At 43.9% G+C, this 16,400-nt stretch overlaps 1 protein-coding gene across 2 annotated transcripts; it reads right to left on the bottom strand.

The window, feature by feature from the left end:
• Positions 1-501: 501 nt before the first annotated feature.
• On the bottom strand, positions 502-16,397 carry TMEM43 (transmembrane protein 43). Of its 2 annotated transcripts, XM_056524910.1 has the most exons (12): positions 16,240-16,397; positions 14,167-14,310; positions 10,781-10,915; positions 8,683-8,777; positions 7,382-7,431; positions 5,572-5,641; positions 5,332-5,402; positions 5,043-5,164; positions 3,440-3,514; positions 3,163-3,264; positions 2,945-3,062; positions 502-1,085 (listed from the first exon to the last, which is right to left on the bottom strand). In XM_056524910.1, the coding sequence occupies exons 1-12, from the start codon at positions 16,249-16,251 to the stop codon at positions 883-885; spliced, it is 1,197 nt and encodes a 398-aa protein (XP_056380885.1). In that variant the 5' UTR covers positions 16,252-16,397; the 3' UTR covers positions 502-882. The 2 variants fall into 2 exon arrangements, with proteins under 2 accessions (XP_056380885.1, XP_056380886.1); XM_056524911.1 differs by lacking the exons at positions 14,167-14,310; positions 16,240-16,397 and adding an exon at positions 11,050-11,148.
• Between the last annotated feature and the right edge of the window lie 3 nt (positions 16,398-16,400).

Here is a 16,400-nt window from a genome sequence, read left to right as displayed (position 1 = left end):
ATTTACAGTAAACAGATATAGTTTAGATATGACCTTTTAAAATTGGAGCAATATTTTATCTTAACAAAGCTAAATAACTGAAGATAGTTGCCTTACATCATTTGTACTGATCTGGAGTGATGCTCCAAACACATCCACAGATGGGTTACAAATTCTCCTGGCTTGCACTAGCAATCGGTCAGCAGTCCCAAACTGCTCAGCTCCCACAATGCATGAAACAGACAATGGGTGCGTTCCCACCTGGCATATATATGCAGCGTATTTCATGCTGCGCAAAATTTGCTGCAGCAGCGGGAAATACGCTCTGTATTCCTCCCTCACTAAACACACAGAGCTTTCTGGTGGCAGCCCTGTGTGTGCAGTGAGTTTTGGAGGCGGAGACGAGCGTCACAGTCACGCCGTCACACAGCCCCTGCCTCTAAAACTCACTACACACACAGGGCTGCCGCTGGAAAGCCCTGTGTGTATAGTGAGCGAGGAATACACATCGTATTTCCCGCTGCTGCCGCAAAGTTTGCGCAGCGTGACATACGCTGCGTATACGCCAGGTGGGAACGCACCCTAAAGCTGAAAAAGCTAGGGTCATTAGAAAGATGTTGAGGTCATGAAGACCCAGCTGTAAACCAGGAGAATTCTAAAAGGCTGCTCTAGATGTGAATGGAGTTCTTTATGTAATTCATTACAAGATAGCTAAAGCAAAGTTATTCAATACCCACATGGAAAGAAAGTAAACAGTATTTAAAAAAAAAAAAAAAAAAAAACTAAACACAAAAAGTTTAACAGTGAACACATTATTGTTATAAGCGGCCAAAGTCTGAGATTGTAGCATTGTAACCTCAGTACCAGTACATTCAGCTTCAAGACTCCAGCAGGAAAGTGGCCCTATTGGTATTTCTTTGCAGGGACACGGGTTCGAGCAAGAAGAATTATGCCAAGGGCAGCACCACTTAGCAGCAAGGCCATCAGTGGTCGATAGAACAACCAACCTGATGCGATGGTCAGCAGAGTGAGAGACGCAGAGATGCATAAGGCAAACAGCTTGAGGCCCAGGTTGACAAGATCACGGACAATAGGAAACCAGTCCACTGTAATAGAAAACAACAGACAATTAACCAAGTTTAATAAAATGCACTCAAATTTGGAAAGCTTATGCTACCCTCCAGAATACATGTGGTGGACATATAGAGTGCCTTATTACAGATTCCTCTCAACTATTACTATACTACTGGCCAGAATACATGAGCTCTATGGTTGACACAAAGAGTGCTTCATTACAGACTCCTATCAATCTATTAAGGGGTTACCTAGGAATAGAAAAACAGAATCACACGTGTCCTCAGATTGTGCGATATTACAGCTTGGCTCAATACACTACAATAGAACTGAGCTGCAATACCACACACCACATGAGGTGACAAGTGTGCTGCTGTGTTTTTTTTTTTTTTTTTTTTAACCCTGGATAACCCCATTAAAGGGGTTCTCCCTTGTTTATACAGTTTTTTGTTATTATGTTTGTGTGTTATGTGTGTATAAGTATGTGTTTTTTTATGTGTGTTGTGATTATGTATATATGTATTTTCTTACCTTTTGTGAGGATCCGGAAGCTGGCCCCTTTTTCTTCCAGTGGCTTGCTGTGTAACCTCGGCCTCCGCCATGTTGTGTTCGGTAAGTGGGATGTCGGGGGGTGTGTTCTTGCTTCTGTCCTTCCTATCTTCTGACGTCCGAGGCGAATCTTTTCTTCCTGTTTCTTCCGTGGCTCAGCGACGAATCTGCGTCCTCTTCCGGTGCATGCGCAGGTAGTTTTTTTTTTTTTCTACCAATAAAGTTTTTTTTGTCTAATTGACAAACTGTCTGCGCTTGCGCAAAGCTACGCTATTAGCGTAGACCTAACGTACGCTACGCTGTTAGCGTAGCACTTGCATACTCGCGTATGCGCAGACAGTTTGTCAATTAGCCAAAAAAAACGTTATTGGTAAAAAAAAAAAAAAAAACTACCTGCGCATGCGCCGGAAGAGGCCACAGATTCGTCGCTGAGCCACGGAAGAAACAGGAAGAAAAGATTCGCCTCGGACGTCAGAAGATAGGAAGGACAGAAGCAAGAACACACCCCCCGACATCCCACTTACCAAACACAACATGGCGGAGGCCGAGGTGCACTGCAAGCCACTGGAAGAAAAAGGGGCCAGTTCCGGATCTTCACAAAAGGTAAGAAAATACATATATACATAATCACAACACACATAAAAAAAACACATACTTATACACACATAACCCACAAACCTAATAACAAAAAAAACAGTATAAACAAGGGAGAACCCCTTTAAGGCCCTTTTCGGTACACACTGAGGAATCTTCAGCCAGAAATTCTGAGGGTGCCTGGTGACAACTAAATCAGTCATCGCTAGGACTGCATAGACAGTAACGTATTCCAAAAGAATTCTGCTCCACTGTTGAACTTTTGTGGTGTGGATTGTGCAGTAGAATCCCTTGACAGCAATGGGATTCTGCTGCACTGGAAGTCCCAAGCCTAATTTCTAAGTGAAATTACCCTTGGAAATTCCTCAGTATGAATTTGGCTTTCATCTCCTTCTCACCATAGGTTTCCATAATCTCCATGTAATGTCCTTCTGCTGAGTTTTTGTTAATACATGGCAGCCAATATGAAGACTGGCATTGTAAAGCATGAGCAATTATGGATTACATACTACCTCAGCCAGCAATTAAGCTACACAGTCTGTGGAGTCTGGAGTAATAAAGCTGCAGTGAAAAGTATTGAGTAATGACAGAATAAAAGCCAGAGCCTCTCATGAAGCAGGGAGTGAATCTCAGACTACCTCAATGACAATTCACTACTGGAAAGTGTGTCTCATAGATGGTACCATTTCCTGAATAATCACCCAGTTTTTTCCCCTTTATCCAAGATCTCTCCTAGAGAATGTATTACCTAGAGTGTGGACAATCTTTGTCATCAGGCTTACACCTAAGAACATCATCAGCCAGCCGGCAGCACGCAGAGCCCAGGTCATCATTATATTGCTCTGATGCTCTGCAAGGAACATTTCCTAAAAGATATACAGCACCTCCGTAAGATAAGTATAAGTACAATGGTGGGGGGCATTACCTGCCACCTCCCATTTATCAATATATATGTAGCAGACTGACCTCTGCTGTGTGACTCCCCATGTACAGAAGCTCCAGTTGGTCTCCAGATTTGGTCTTGTAAGACACCAGTTCTCCTCCTCGCTGCCGGGCTATGATGCTCACCTGGTAGGAAAAAAAACTTTATCTAATAATGGCTTCAAATGAACGGGTGGATCTCCCCTTTAAGTGGCCACCTCAGCCATTCACTGATCATGTACAATACAACTCCATATTCCAGTCAGTGAAAAGTGCCTACAAATAAGATGCACCCAAATTATTATTATTCATATTATATTACCATGTCAACTGATCCAAATGTTGGGCCTCCCATAGAAACGCCAGCGTACCAGAATGAAATTCGCAAATCCCCCACCTGAAAGAAAGATTCAATATGACTGTACTGATCTTAAGAGAAATCAATGAACAAGGTTACTGGTTATTAAACAGAAACAGAGTCATTTTGGCCTCTGTATGGGAAAATTCTTTCAGGGTTTATGCTTATTTGCTGCATGGAACAGCACGGGACCAGGTTGAAGCTACATATCTAATAAATAGATCAAGGAATTACACCAATGTATACCGTATTTATCGGGGTATACCACGCACCGGCCTATAACACGCACCCTCATTTTACCAAGGATATTTGGATAAAAAAAGTTTTTTACCCAAATATCCATGATAAAATGAGGGTGCGTGTGTGCGCGTGTATACCCCGATACACCCCCAGGAAAGGCAGGGGGAGAGAGGCCGTCGCTGCCCGCTTCTCTCCCCCTGCCTTTCCTGGGGTCTAGAGCGCTGCTGTCGGCCCTTTTCACCCCCTGGTTATCGGCGCCGCTGCCCGTTCTGTCCCCCTGACTATCGGTGCCGGCGCCGATAGCCAGGGAGAGAGAAGCGGCGCCGACAGCCAGGGGGAGAAAAGGGGCAGGGGCACCCATTGCCGGCGCCGCTGCCCCGTTGCCTCCCCCCATCCCCGGTGGCATAATTAGCCTAAAAAGTGCGTGTTATACGCCGATAAATACGGTACTTCCTAGGCCACTGCACAACACAGTGAAAACAACCTTGGGGTAGGTACATTCACATGTGTTCGGTGCAGACTTGATGCTGCAGATTTGACTCTGTGTTAAATCAGTGTTATTAAAGTGTACCTGTCATTTGCAAAAACTTTTTATATAATGTAGATGATAACATTATAGGCATATTTGTAATATACATTGGTTAAAACATTTGTATATTTCTGGGCGAAAAAAAAAATCCTGGCTTGTCCCTGCAGCTATTGCCTGTGTGTCCCTGTGTCAAGACAAAATAAAGGAAGTGTGGGCAGACAAGTAGGGCTCCGTGCACTGAGGACAAGCAGGGCTCCGTGCACTGAGGACAAGCAGGGCTCCGTGCACTGAGGACAAGCAGGACCCCGTGCACTGAGGACAAGCAGGACCCCGTGCACTGAGGACAAGCAGGACCCCGTGCACTGAGGACAAGCAGGACCCCGTGCACTGAGGCTCTGTGACATGCTCCCGACTCACACAGCAGGATGACTGACAAGCTGGGAGCCGGCATAGTGCCCTGCTTGAGTGCAAAGAGGTTTGCTATGGGGATTTGCTTCTAAACTGGGCGTTTCCCGAGACAGGTGTCATCAGAGAGGACTTAGACAGAAAAGAACAACCTTAACTTCAGAAGCTCATAAGTACTGAAAGGATTAAGATTTTTTAATAGAAGTAATTTACAAATCTGTTTAACTTTCTGGAGCCAGTTGATATATAAAAAAAAGTTTTTTCCTGGAATACCCCTTTAATATGCATAGCAACCATTTTCTTTGAGATGACCACAGCTCTAGAAGACCACTTTTCAATGCCATTTTGGGTGGTCTTCTCAAAGAGTTTTCTCTGTACAAATGTCCCACTCACCTCTGGATTTTTGGGATCTGTGCTCTGATAAAAGTAATTTCCTTCAGTGATGACATCAGCGTGCGGATTCTTGATCTGAGACAGACTCAGCTGCTTAAAGTTGTCAACCTTATTAATCAGCCCTGGAAGAAAAGTGAGGAAATCAGAAGAATGCATAACTTTTTATCAACTTTACATCACTATAAAGGAAGTAAAGAATATTTCTTGCTCTATGTCAGACAAAAAGTATAACGATGTAGTATTACAGCAGTGATCCCCTTTGGTAGGGGAAATACATGCAATTTCTTACCTTTAGATAAGTAGTAGTTTCCAACCTGAACATCTACAGCCACTGCTGTGTAGGACTCTACTGCCATGGCACTGTAAAAGAATACATAGATAAACAAATAATGCCACAAATCAACAGCAAAAATGAATGTTGCTGCTGGTTTTGTGACTGTGCTATTGGCCACTAGTGGAAGCTTCTGTGTGTATGTATACACACTGTCTTGTCAACTGGATATAGAAGTTTAGGTATATATGCGCTCACCTAGGGTTCCGATGGGCAATCTCTCTGTCAAAATGTCGGCTGCTGACAACTTCTGACTTCCATTCAGTGTCTGAAGAAAAAAAAAATACCCACAAAATGTGCGGCCATAATAACTCGGCTTGTTTCTTCATAGCAGAAAGGAGTACATTATTGAGGCCCAGAAGACCTTTACATACGGTACATACTCGAGTATAAGTCGAGTTTTTCAGTGTGATTTTTCGTGCTGAAAACGCCCCCCTCGGCTTATACTCGAGTGAACTCTCCGCCTGTCAATCCCTTTCAGTGGTCTTCAACCTGCGGACCACCAGATGTTGCAAAACTACAACTCCTGAACTGGTCCGGGACATCTATGCTGCAGGGACCGTCTGATGGGGAGGGTTAGTCGTTCCGAGCTGTCCATCTTCACCGGGAGGCCCTCTTCTCTGCTCCGAGCCCGGCCAGAGAAGACGTACCTGCGCATGTACGTCCCTGTGCGTCGTCGTCAAGGCAGCGTCACTAGTCCGGGACAGGCCCGGAGAGGAGAAGAGGGCCTCCCGGTGAAAATGGACAGCCCGGAACGACTAACCCTCCCCACAGGACGGTTCCTGCAGCATAGATGGCCCGGACCAGCTCACCCTTCCTTCCCACCCAGGAGAGGTGAGTAGAAAACAAAAGGGAGGTCTGGATGATGACGAAGGCCGCAGTGGTCCTCAACCTGTGGATCTCCGGATGTTTCAAGACTACAACTCCCAGCATGCCAGACAGCCGATGGCAACATCTGGAGGTCCGCAGGTTGAAGACCACTTTGACAGGCGGTGACGATGAAGGGGGGGGGGGTCTAGATTATGACAGGGGGGGATGATGACGGGGTGATGATGGCGGGGGGGATGATGACAGGGTGATGATGACGGGGGTCTGGATGATGACAATGGGGGATGATGACATGGGGGGGGGGATGATGTATTTCCCACCCTAGGCTTATAGTCGAGTCAATAACTTTTCCTGGGTTTTTGGGGTGAAATTAGGGGCCTCGACTTATATTTGGGTCGGCTTATACTCGAGTATGTACGGTAGTTAGACAGTGCAGCTAGATACAGAACCTAAATGCTGAGCTCCATCTCCAAGGGCAAACGCCAGAATCTTTAACACAGATCTGAATGTGACTGAGGGACAAGACATTGTGAAAAGAAAGTTACTTAGGGGAAAGTTACTAAGGGGAACTTATCACCAATTTTATATTGCCCAAACCATGAGCAGCATAAAACAGATGCAGAAAGCACAGCCACAACACACTATGAATTACTGCTCTCCATCCTGCCAGAACATAGTGACATGTCTCTCCTTACAGAATTCGATTGTGCTCCCTGCACACATGGACGTTTCCCAACATGCTGGAAAATTCTCTGTTATACTAAGCACTTCTGAATGTTGCACAAGTGGATAGTTCCCTTTCACACAATAACAGAATTGCTGAATTTAGCTGTCACAGTTATATCAATCCTATGCTGAAAAATACTTCATTGATAATTGTTGCCACTGCCTTATGTGTGTGTCAGATATTCCAGATGCTCCCAATAAATGAGTTCAGCACTTTGCAGTACCTTGCAGTTCCAGAGGTTTAGCCGTTCACTGGTGAACCAGATTACAACGAGGTATGACTTATCCGGATGTGGCATTCATTATACCAGTATATAAATACAAGGGGTCAGCGTTATCAGTATATCATACAACATACAGGATTTCAATGCAAAATTTAACTTGGCTGGACTAGCCACCCTGACAGATAATAGTCAGCACTCCGGATAGTTTGGCATGGGAAGAGAGTACTCACTGTACGTATATCTAGTCTCTGTCTTCTTCTCACCACCTTCTTCATACTCCCTGTAAAACGAACAGACAGAAAAAGGCTCTTTAGCTCTACACCGCCTAATTGGGCATTAAATTACATATTCCTGCACCACAAATGAAGAACAGACAGATTTTAAGTTCAATGGGGGGGGGGGGGGGGGGGTATTTATCAATTTTGCCTGTTGAAAGTTTCTTTTTATCTTTTTTTTTTTCACTTTGGTTTTCGTGGACATGCACCAAATTTATCATTTAGTGCAAGTTGTTAGTAATTTTGGCTCAAATGTTGAAATCAGCTGTTCCCAGCGCCTTCTACACAGAACTTACCGCCACAGAGGACGCGTATTTTACCCTGTAGAGCAGACATTTCCGAGACCCTCCTGCAGTATATCAGCAAGCAACGCGAGTTATTTTCTTTTGTGAGGTTTATAGCCACCATGTGAAATGGATTTTATTTTCAACTTGAGTAGTTTTTTTTTTTTTGTTACTTTAGTGCAGTGGTCTTCAACCTGCGGACCTCCAGATGTTACAAAACTACAATTCCCAGCATGCCCGGACAGCCGTTGGCTGTCCGGGCATGCTGGGAGTTGTAGTTTTGCAACATCTGGATGTCCGCAGGTTGGAGACCACTGCTTTAGTGCTTATCTTTCCTGAACCTGTGCGGCCATGTCCAATGCTGGCTCAACGGAGGGTGAAGGTTCCTCAGAGACAACTATGTCGCAGGATAGTATTGAGCAGCCCTGGAGGAGTCGCTGCTTTCACAAAAAAAATTTTTCATGTATTTTGACGCCTTTACATTTTCTGACTTTGCTAAGTGTGTTTTCCATGTGCAAAATTTCTTGGCGGGGATTTGCGCCAAAAAAAACGGGATTTGCACCAAAGATCGATTGGCGCAAATGATGAATTACTGACTAAAGTTAAAATCACACACAGAGAAAGTTGTAAAAATGCCAGTGGAGAAGATGCGCCAAACTTTGGCGCAAAAAGACACTGCACCAAAGTATTGCACCAAAGTTACGTTAAAAGTTACATTACTGTTTGCATTGACTATACCAGCCACCTCAGGCACACAGCACGGAGAAGCCGAGAACTATTACTTGTATTGGTTTTCTGTTTATAGAAAGAATATGGCCACTATTACAGCAAAACACCCAGCTTTTTGGGTTTGCGGTTTAGAGTGCAATAACAGCTGGGTGACCATACCTGCGGGAGCTGTAACAGTTTCTATATTGTTGGTCACCCAGCTTTCCCAGAGAGAAAAAGGTTGATGAAATAGATAAATCTTACTTAGATTCTTCATACTCCACCCACTGGTACATCTCCACTTGGCGCTTCAGCTGTACGCAATGCATGGAAACCCCATAGTTTGGGTCAAAAAGAGGCTACAAAAAGAGGAGTAAAAGAAAATTACAACGATTTTGGCAATATTTCAACAAAGAAACACATGCAATAAACTTTCTACAGGCCTGACAGGCAAAATGGATCAGTCTGGAGTACATTGTCCAGATTGGATAGAACTGTAACAAATCTAAAAATGCTGGGAGTTGCAGGTGTCCAGTTTTGAGCTTGCCAATGTTCGGTGGCCACATTGAGAGAGAATGGAGTGCTGGCCTTGAATGCACGGTGTATATCATACATTCTGGGAAAATTTGTCCTTGCTTTTGGGATCCCTTTAAAAGGGAGACTCCAGCCAAAAATATTATTCTATCAGGGGTATTAACAGGGTGAGGCTAAACAGCTGCCCTGCTCCCCAGTGTGGCTCTGCTACTCACTCAGCCCCGGTCCTTGCACCCTGCCTTGTGACAAGCCGTTCCATAAAGTGGAAGTCACTTTTTCTATGCAGGTTTATGAGATGTTCATAGAGTTCCATAGAAAAGTGATTTCCGCATCACACACAAACCCTTGTTTGGGACGGCTGGTCACAATGGAGCCAGGTGAATAGCAGAGAAACAGAACAGCACTGTGAGATGGGGGGGCATCTGTTTAGCCACACCATGTTAATGCCCCTGATAGAATATTTTGGGCCAAAGTTTCCTTTTAAAGGGTCCCTCTCATCAAATAAACTTTTGATATATTTTAGATTAATGAATGTTGAATAACTTTTTCCAATAGCATGTTAATGAAAAATATGCTTCTTTCTATTGTATTTTTCCCGATCAGTCCTGTCAGCAAGCATTTCTGACTCATGCTGGAGTCCTAAACACTCAGAGCTGCCAGCCTGCTTTGTTCACAGCCAAACAGGCTGTGAACAAAGCAGGCTGGCAGCTCTGAGTGTTCTCCTTTGTGAACAAAGCAGACTGGCAGCTCGTAGTGTTTAGGACTCCAGCATGAGTCTGAAATGCTTGCTGCCAGGACTGGTAGGGAGACCCCTAGTGGTCATTTCTTCAAAGTGGAAAATTAAATAGAAAGAAGCATATTGTTTAATAACATGCAATTGTAAAGTTATTCTGCATACATTAATCTATAATATATCAAAAGTTTTTTTGATAAGAGGTACCCTTTAAAGAGTTAGACTGCCTCCAAATCTGTCTCCAATGTATCTGTGCTCAGACAGGCACAGGCCCCATAAACTTCAATAACCCGAACATAGTCAGCTAGGGGGAGATTTATCAAAACCTGTGCAGAGGAAAACGTGCCCAGTTGCCCATAGCAACCAATCAGATTGCTTCTTTCATTTTTATGAAGGCCTGTGAAAAATGAAAGAAGCAATCGGATTGGTTGCTATGGGCAACTGGGCAAGTTTTCCTCTGCACAGGTTTTGATAAATCTCCCCCCTAGTGACTACACCCAGGTAATTTCCCTAGCGCAGTGTTTCCCAACCAGTGTGCCTCCAGCTGTTGCAAAACTACAACTCCCAGCATGCCCGGACAGCCGAAGCATGCTGGGAGTTGTAGTTTTGCAACAGCTGGAGGCACACTGGTTGGGAAACACTGCCCTAGCACATACAAATCTTGGCTCAGATCTAAAAAGCTCAGTTAAGTCTGAGCCAAAACTTGTATGTGCTCTTAAAATTACCTGAATGTTGTCACTAGCTGACCTGGGATCCAGGCCGATTCAGGCAGGAATTGTAAAGTAAACCCGGTCTTATTCTCTTAGAGGTTCATGGCTTATCATCCGGATAGGCCATAAATGTCTGATAGGTGCCTCCTCACAGAAAGACATTTTCATCATCTTGACCATCTCTCTTTTTAGATCTTGCTGCAGCCAGCGGCCTCCTCACCAGATGGGATCAGTAGTTCTCGGGTCTAGAGAAGTGGGACCCAAATCTATCAGACATTTATAGCATATCCTGTAGATGAGATGTAAATAGCCCTTAAACAGAGTTTTACTATAGCATAAGTACATGCCCACAAATGTCATCATTTATTTATTTTTAAACACTGACCTTTGATGTCTCCAGGGGACCAGTCAAGTGCAACAATTTTGCTTCATTTAGTGGGTCGACACGTTGGATATTTCCTATATGAACCACAACTGAAAGTCCCTCATCTAGAGAAGCAGCCGTCTGCACTGCCCGACCCTATAATAACAGCAGACATATACATTACATATCCTGCACTGATCATTATGTACATCCTGTAGATCTTTTATTTAAAAATATAAAACATTCCAACAATTATACATGACACCATAATAATAATACAAACAACAAACAATATACACAAGTAATGAGTCCATATAAGTCCTTAAATGTCCATCAATGTATTTCCTGGTCCAGCCACATTCTCACCAAACACACCACTATGATACCAACTAGAGATGAGCGAACTTACAGTAAATTCGATTCGTCACGAACTTCTCGGCTCGGCAGTTGATGACTTATCCTGCATAAATTAGTTCAGCTTTCCGATGCTCCTGTGGGCTGGAAAAGGTGGATACAGTCCTAGGAGACTCTTTCCTAGGACTGTATCCACCTTTTCCAGCCCACTGGAGCACCGGAAAGCTGAACTAATTTATGCAGGAAAAGTCATCAACTGCCGAGCTGAGAAGTTCGTGACGAATCGAATTTACTGTAAATTCGCTCTTCTCTAATACCAACCCCACAAATGTAAACTACTAAACACTACTTAATAATAATAATCATAATAATTATAACCTTAATACTAATAAATAAACTAAAAACCCCTGGCCCGGATGCATTTTTTTCACCCAAAATAAATAAATAAATAAATAAATAAATAATCAATTTGTGTCACAAACCACCAAAACACCACACACGGAAAATACAATTTTTATTTATTTTTTGGCCCCGAGCTGGTCCCGCATCCCATGCCCCCAGTACATGATAACAGACGTCCATGAACCAGTCCAGGATTTTTTGTATATATAGAGTGCCATAGAAAACCTCCTCCCCCTTACTCCCCTATGTACCTCCTGTATTATACTCCAGAGCTGCGCTCACTATTCTGCTGGTGGGGTTACTGTGCACATACATTACATTACTTATCCTGTACTGATTCCAAGTTACATCCTGTATTAGATTTCAGCTAGAGATGAGCGAACTTACAGTAAATTCGATTCGTCACAAACTTCTCGGCTCGGCAGTTGATGACTTTATCCTGCATAAATTAGTTCAGCTTTCAGGTGCTCCGGTGGGCTGGAAAAGGTGGATACAGTCCTAGGAAAGAGTCTCCTAGGACTGTATCCACCTTTTCCAGCCCACGGGAGCACCTGAAAGCTGAACTAATTTATGCAGGATATGCATCAACTGCCGAGCCGAGAAGTTCGTGACGAATCGAATTTACTGTAAGTTCGCTCATCTCTAATTTCAGCTCTAAAGCCTGCAGAATTGTAGAGCACATATGCCCAGAGAAAAACTTGCTGATCTGCACATAACAACTAATCATAGCTCAGCTATCATTTTACCAGAGCCTGTTATGAAAGCTGAGCTGTGATTGGTTGTTATGGACAAATCCAGACAGTTTTTGTCTTCAAACAGATTTATATACCTGGGCCTATATGCTCTACAATTCTGCTGGCTTAAGGATGTATTTGCACACACCAGATCTGCTGCCAATTTGAAGTTGGGAATCTGCATTTATAAAAATCTGCAGTTGTGGATTATACAAGGAAATCAAAAATGCATAATAATTGCCTTGTAAAATCTGAAATTTACAGCTTCAAATCCACAAATAAAACTTTTACTACTTCAAATCTGCAGCGGATCCTGTATGTGTGAATATACCATTAGGGCTTGTTCATACCTGCGGATTTATTTGCGGGTTTCCCACTGCATGTTTGAAAGGGGCGGGCTCTCTGCGGTTGTCCGTAGCAGATTTTAGGCTGTGGAATTTTTGATGCTGAAAATCTGCCACAAGCCCCATTAAAGTCAATAGGGTCTGCGGCAAATTTTTCGCAGAGTAAATTCCGCAGCTGAAAATCTGCTGTGGAAATCCATGGAGAGCCAAACATGCACCTGGAAACCCGCAAATAAATCAGCCGAAATCTGAAATCCTTTCCTGCCAGATTGATAAATCTTGGTCATAGCTCTGGTCAATCTAAACTTCACTTTTCATTCATTCAAAAGGGTACACTGGTGGAAAACAAATGTTTTCAAATCAAATGGTGCTAGAAAGTTAAACAGATTTGTAAATTACTTCTATTTAAAAACCTTAAGCCTTCCAGTACTTATCAGCTGCTGTGTAGGTCTTTCCAGTCTAACCACAGTGCTCTCTGCTGCCACCTCTGTCCATGTCAGGAACTGTCCAGAGCAGAAGCAAAGACCTATAGCAAACTCTGCTCTGGACAGTTCCTGACAAGGACAGATGTGTCAGCAGAGAGCACTGTTGTCAGACTGGAAAGAACTACAGCAGCTGATAAGTAATGGAAAGATTAAGATTTTTAAATAGAAGACATTTTGAATTCTGTTTAACTTTCTGGCACCAGTTGATTTGAAAACATTTTTTTTCCACAGGGGTACCTCCTTTAATGCCAGAACTATAGTGAAGCCTAACAGAGCAGAAGGAACAATAGTAGAGAGAGGAAATGCTGCCAACCACTATGGCCTAGATGTACAACCTGCAAAACTACAACTACAAAACTACAACTCACAGCATGCCCAGACAGCTGCTGGCTGTCCAGGCATCCTGGGAGTAGCAGTTTAGCAACAACTGGAGGGCCACATGTTGGATACCTAGGATTAAAGGAGTAGTCCAGTGGTGACTCAGTGGTGAACAACTTATCCCCTATCCTAAGGATAGGGGATAAGTTGCAGATCGCGGGGGGTCCTACCGCTGGGGCCCCCTGCGATCTCCTGTACGGAGCCCCGACAGCCCGCGGGAAGGGGGCGTGTCAACCTCCGCACGATGCGGCGGCAGACACGCCCCCTCAATACAACTCTATGGCAGAGCCGAAGCGCTGCCTTCGGCAATCTCCGGCTCTGCCATAGAGATGTATTGAGGGGGCGTATCGGCCGCCGCTTCGTGCGGGGGTCGACACCCGCTATCTGGCCGGAGAGCCTGGCCCCCATACAGAGAGATAGCGGGGGGCCCCAGCGGTCAGACCCCCCGCGACCTCAAACTTATCCCCTATCCTTAGGATAGGGGATACGTTTTTCACCACTGGACTACCCCTTTAATGGACAATGGATTATAAGATGGGGACTTTGTAGAATTAAAATAGAGTCAACCCTAGAAAGTGAAAGTAGGTAAAGGTGTAAGATTGTTCAGAACATCCACTCTAGCGGCATCATGTGACCAGCCTATGACTACTCTCCTAAAACCATAGTCCCAACAGACTTAAAGACACATCATATGACTCTCATATTCTCACCTCATTGGTGAACAGGAGATAGAATGAAAGTGTGAAAGCAACAAGGCCAACCAGCATCCCCCCGGCGGTGTCACTGAGACGTTGCAGGAATCCTGGGGTCGGTTCACTCTTAATCTTCGTGTGTTCTCTGGTGGAATCTGCATACTGCAAAGCATCATACAAAAAAAATGACTAAATAAATAAATACATGTGTGTGTAATATATATATATAACCAAAATAACACTGCAGCACTCCAAAGGAATAGTGGAAAACGTGGGCAGCGTTTATTCCATTAAGCATCATGGCAACATTTCAGCTGCATGCAATCAGCCTTTTTTAAGCTTGATGCTTAATGGAATAAAGGCTACCCACGTTTTCCCCTATTCCTTTGGAGTGCTGCAGTATTATTTTGGTTGTATCAAGCTGGGATTCCTTACTGATTGCACCCACTCTCAAGCTTACTCTTCAATGAGCTGCTACCTTCTATTCTTTTCAAAATCACTGCTTGCTGTTATAGCATGGAAACATCCTTGTGTACAGTCAGGAAAACCCATCTTGATCAGGTCACAGCTGAGGGGTTGTTACAGTAGTATCCGGTCTAGACAATCCTCTGTGAGCTTATCACCTTGCCAGCACATTTCTCTCCTGTCCTGTTAGTTTATTGCATTGTATCAGCTTTAACTCTAGGTTCTTCAGCTCACAGGCTGAACACTTCTCCATACTGTGGACCTCCAGATGTTGCCAAACTCAACTACCAACATGTCCAGACAGCTAAAAGCTGTCTGGGCATGCTGGGAGTTGTAGGTCCACAGTTTGGAGATCACTGGTATAGACTTGATGCAGCAAATTTTAACAAACTCTCAGCTACAATGTACAGTGATCCCTCAACTTACAATGGCCTCAACATACAATAGTTTCAACATACAATGGTCTTTTCTGGACCATTGTAAGTTGAAACCAGACTCAACATACAATGACAATCTGGACAAAGACAGTCCAGATCTGTGAAACTTGTCAATGGCCAAGAGAACTGACCAATCAGAATGGGCAATTTACTGGTAAAACCCCTGTATTACTGAAGTGTATGCACTGACTGATGTCTGGTTTCACCCCCTACAGTACAGAGAGGTATTACATGTTCTGTACTCTTTACTTGTACCAGGGTTACCTGCTCCTTTGGACACCAGGGGAGGGAGACTCCATGTAACTTTTTTAGGACATTGTGTACTGTACAGGACCCAGAAGAAGCTCCTGTCCTCTACATAGACCAGTGTTTCCCAAGCAGGGTACCTCCAGCTGTTGCAGAACTACAACTCCCAGCATGCCCGGACAGCCTTTGGCTGTCCGGGCATGCTGGGAGTTGTAGTTTTGCAACAGCTGGAGGCTCCCTGCTTGGAAAACACTGACATAGACAGTGATTTACAGCCCCCAGCAGATCTTTCTTACTTTTATATATAAGGACTTGCTATATATATTAGTTATTTACTTATTTTTCTTTAATTGTCACTTTTTCCTATTTTTGGATGACATTTTGGGGCTTTAGAACCAATTACGAAGTTTCCATAGAGTTCTGGTCTCAACATACAATGGTCTTCCTGGAACCAATTAATATTGTAACTTGAGGGATCACTGTATTAGATCTATAAAGGTTTTACATTTCCACATGTAAACAAGAATGGTCTTAAAGCTGAGATCTTTGATACAAGGAGAACCTGACTCCTCACTGCTGAGGGGTTGTTACAGTTGCATCCAATCCCCAGTGAGGTAAACAGCCTGGACTCCAGAGTGATACACTGTAACAAATAATCAGAACATTGGGGTAGATTGGTGCTGCTGATGTGTTTAGCTCAAAGGACTTCCCACACGGTATGGAATAGTAACAAACCCTCAGCTGTGAATCGATTTTGTATGGAATTTACCCTCTAGTGTTGCTGACAGCAAACACAAAATCTTGAAGTGATGAAGAACGTTTGGTTAGACTTTATCTACTTACCGCCGCCTTATTTAGATACGCTGTTACTTGCAGTTCTACAACAGCCGGTAAGCAGAGGTACTATATTCTATGTGCACCATCTGTTACCGACGTAACTCACCTGTTTGGCCATGTTGACCGCAGAGAAGCAGACACTTGGCTATTAGGAGGAAGAATACAAGTCAGGAGACTCGGGCGCAGCCTTGTCCCTCAGTTTCGTAGCCTAAAACTTCTTGCCAACAATTTTTGTTACAAAGTTGCCTCCCTGTCCCAAAACACATC

Source organism: Hyla sarda, chromosome 6, assembly GCF_029499605.1.
Source record: "Hyla sarda isolate aHylSar1 chromosome 6, aHylSar1.hap1, whole genome shotgun sequence".
In the NCBI taxonomy this organism is placed as follows: Eukaryota; Metazoa; Chordata; class Amphibia; order Anura; family Hylidae; genus Hyla; species Hyla sarda.
Note: the sequence above shows the minus strand (reverse complement) of the source record. Positions and strands in the feature narration are given on the sequence as shown.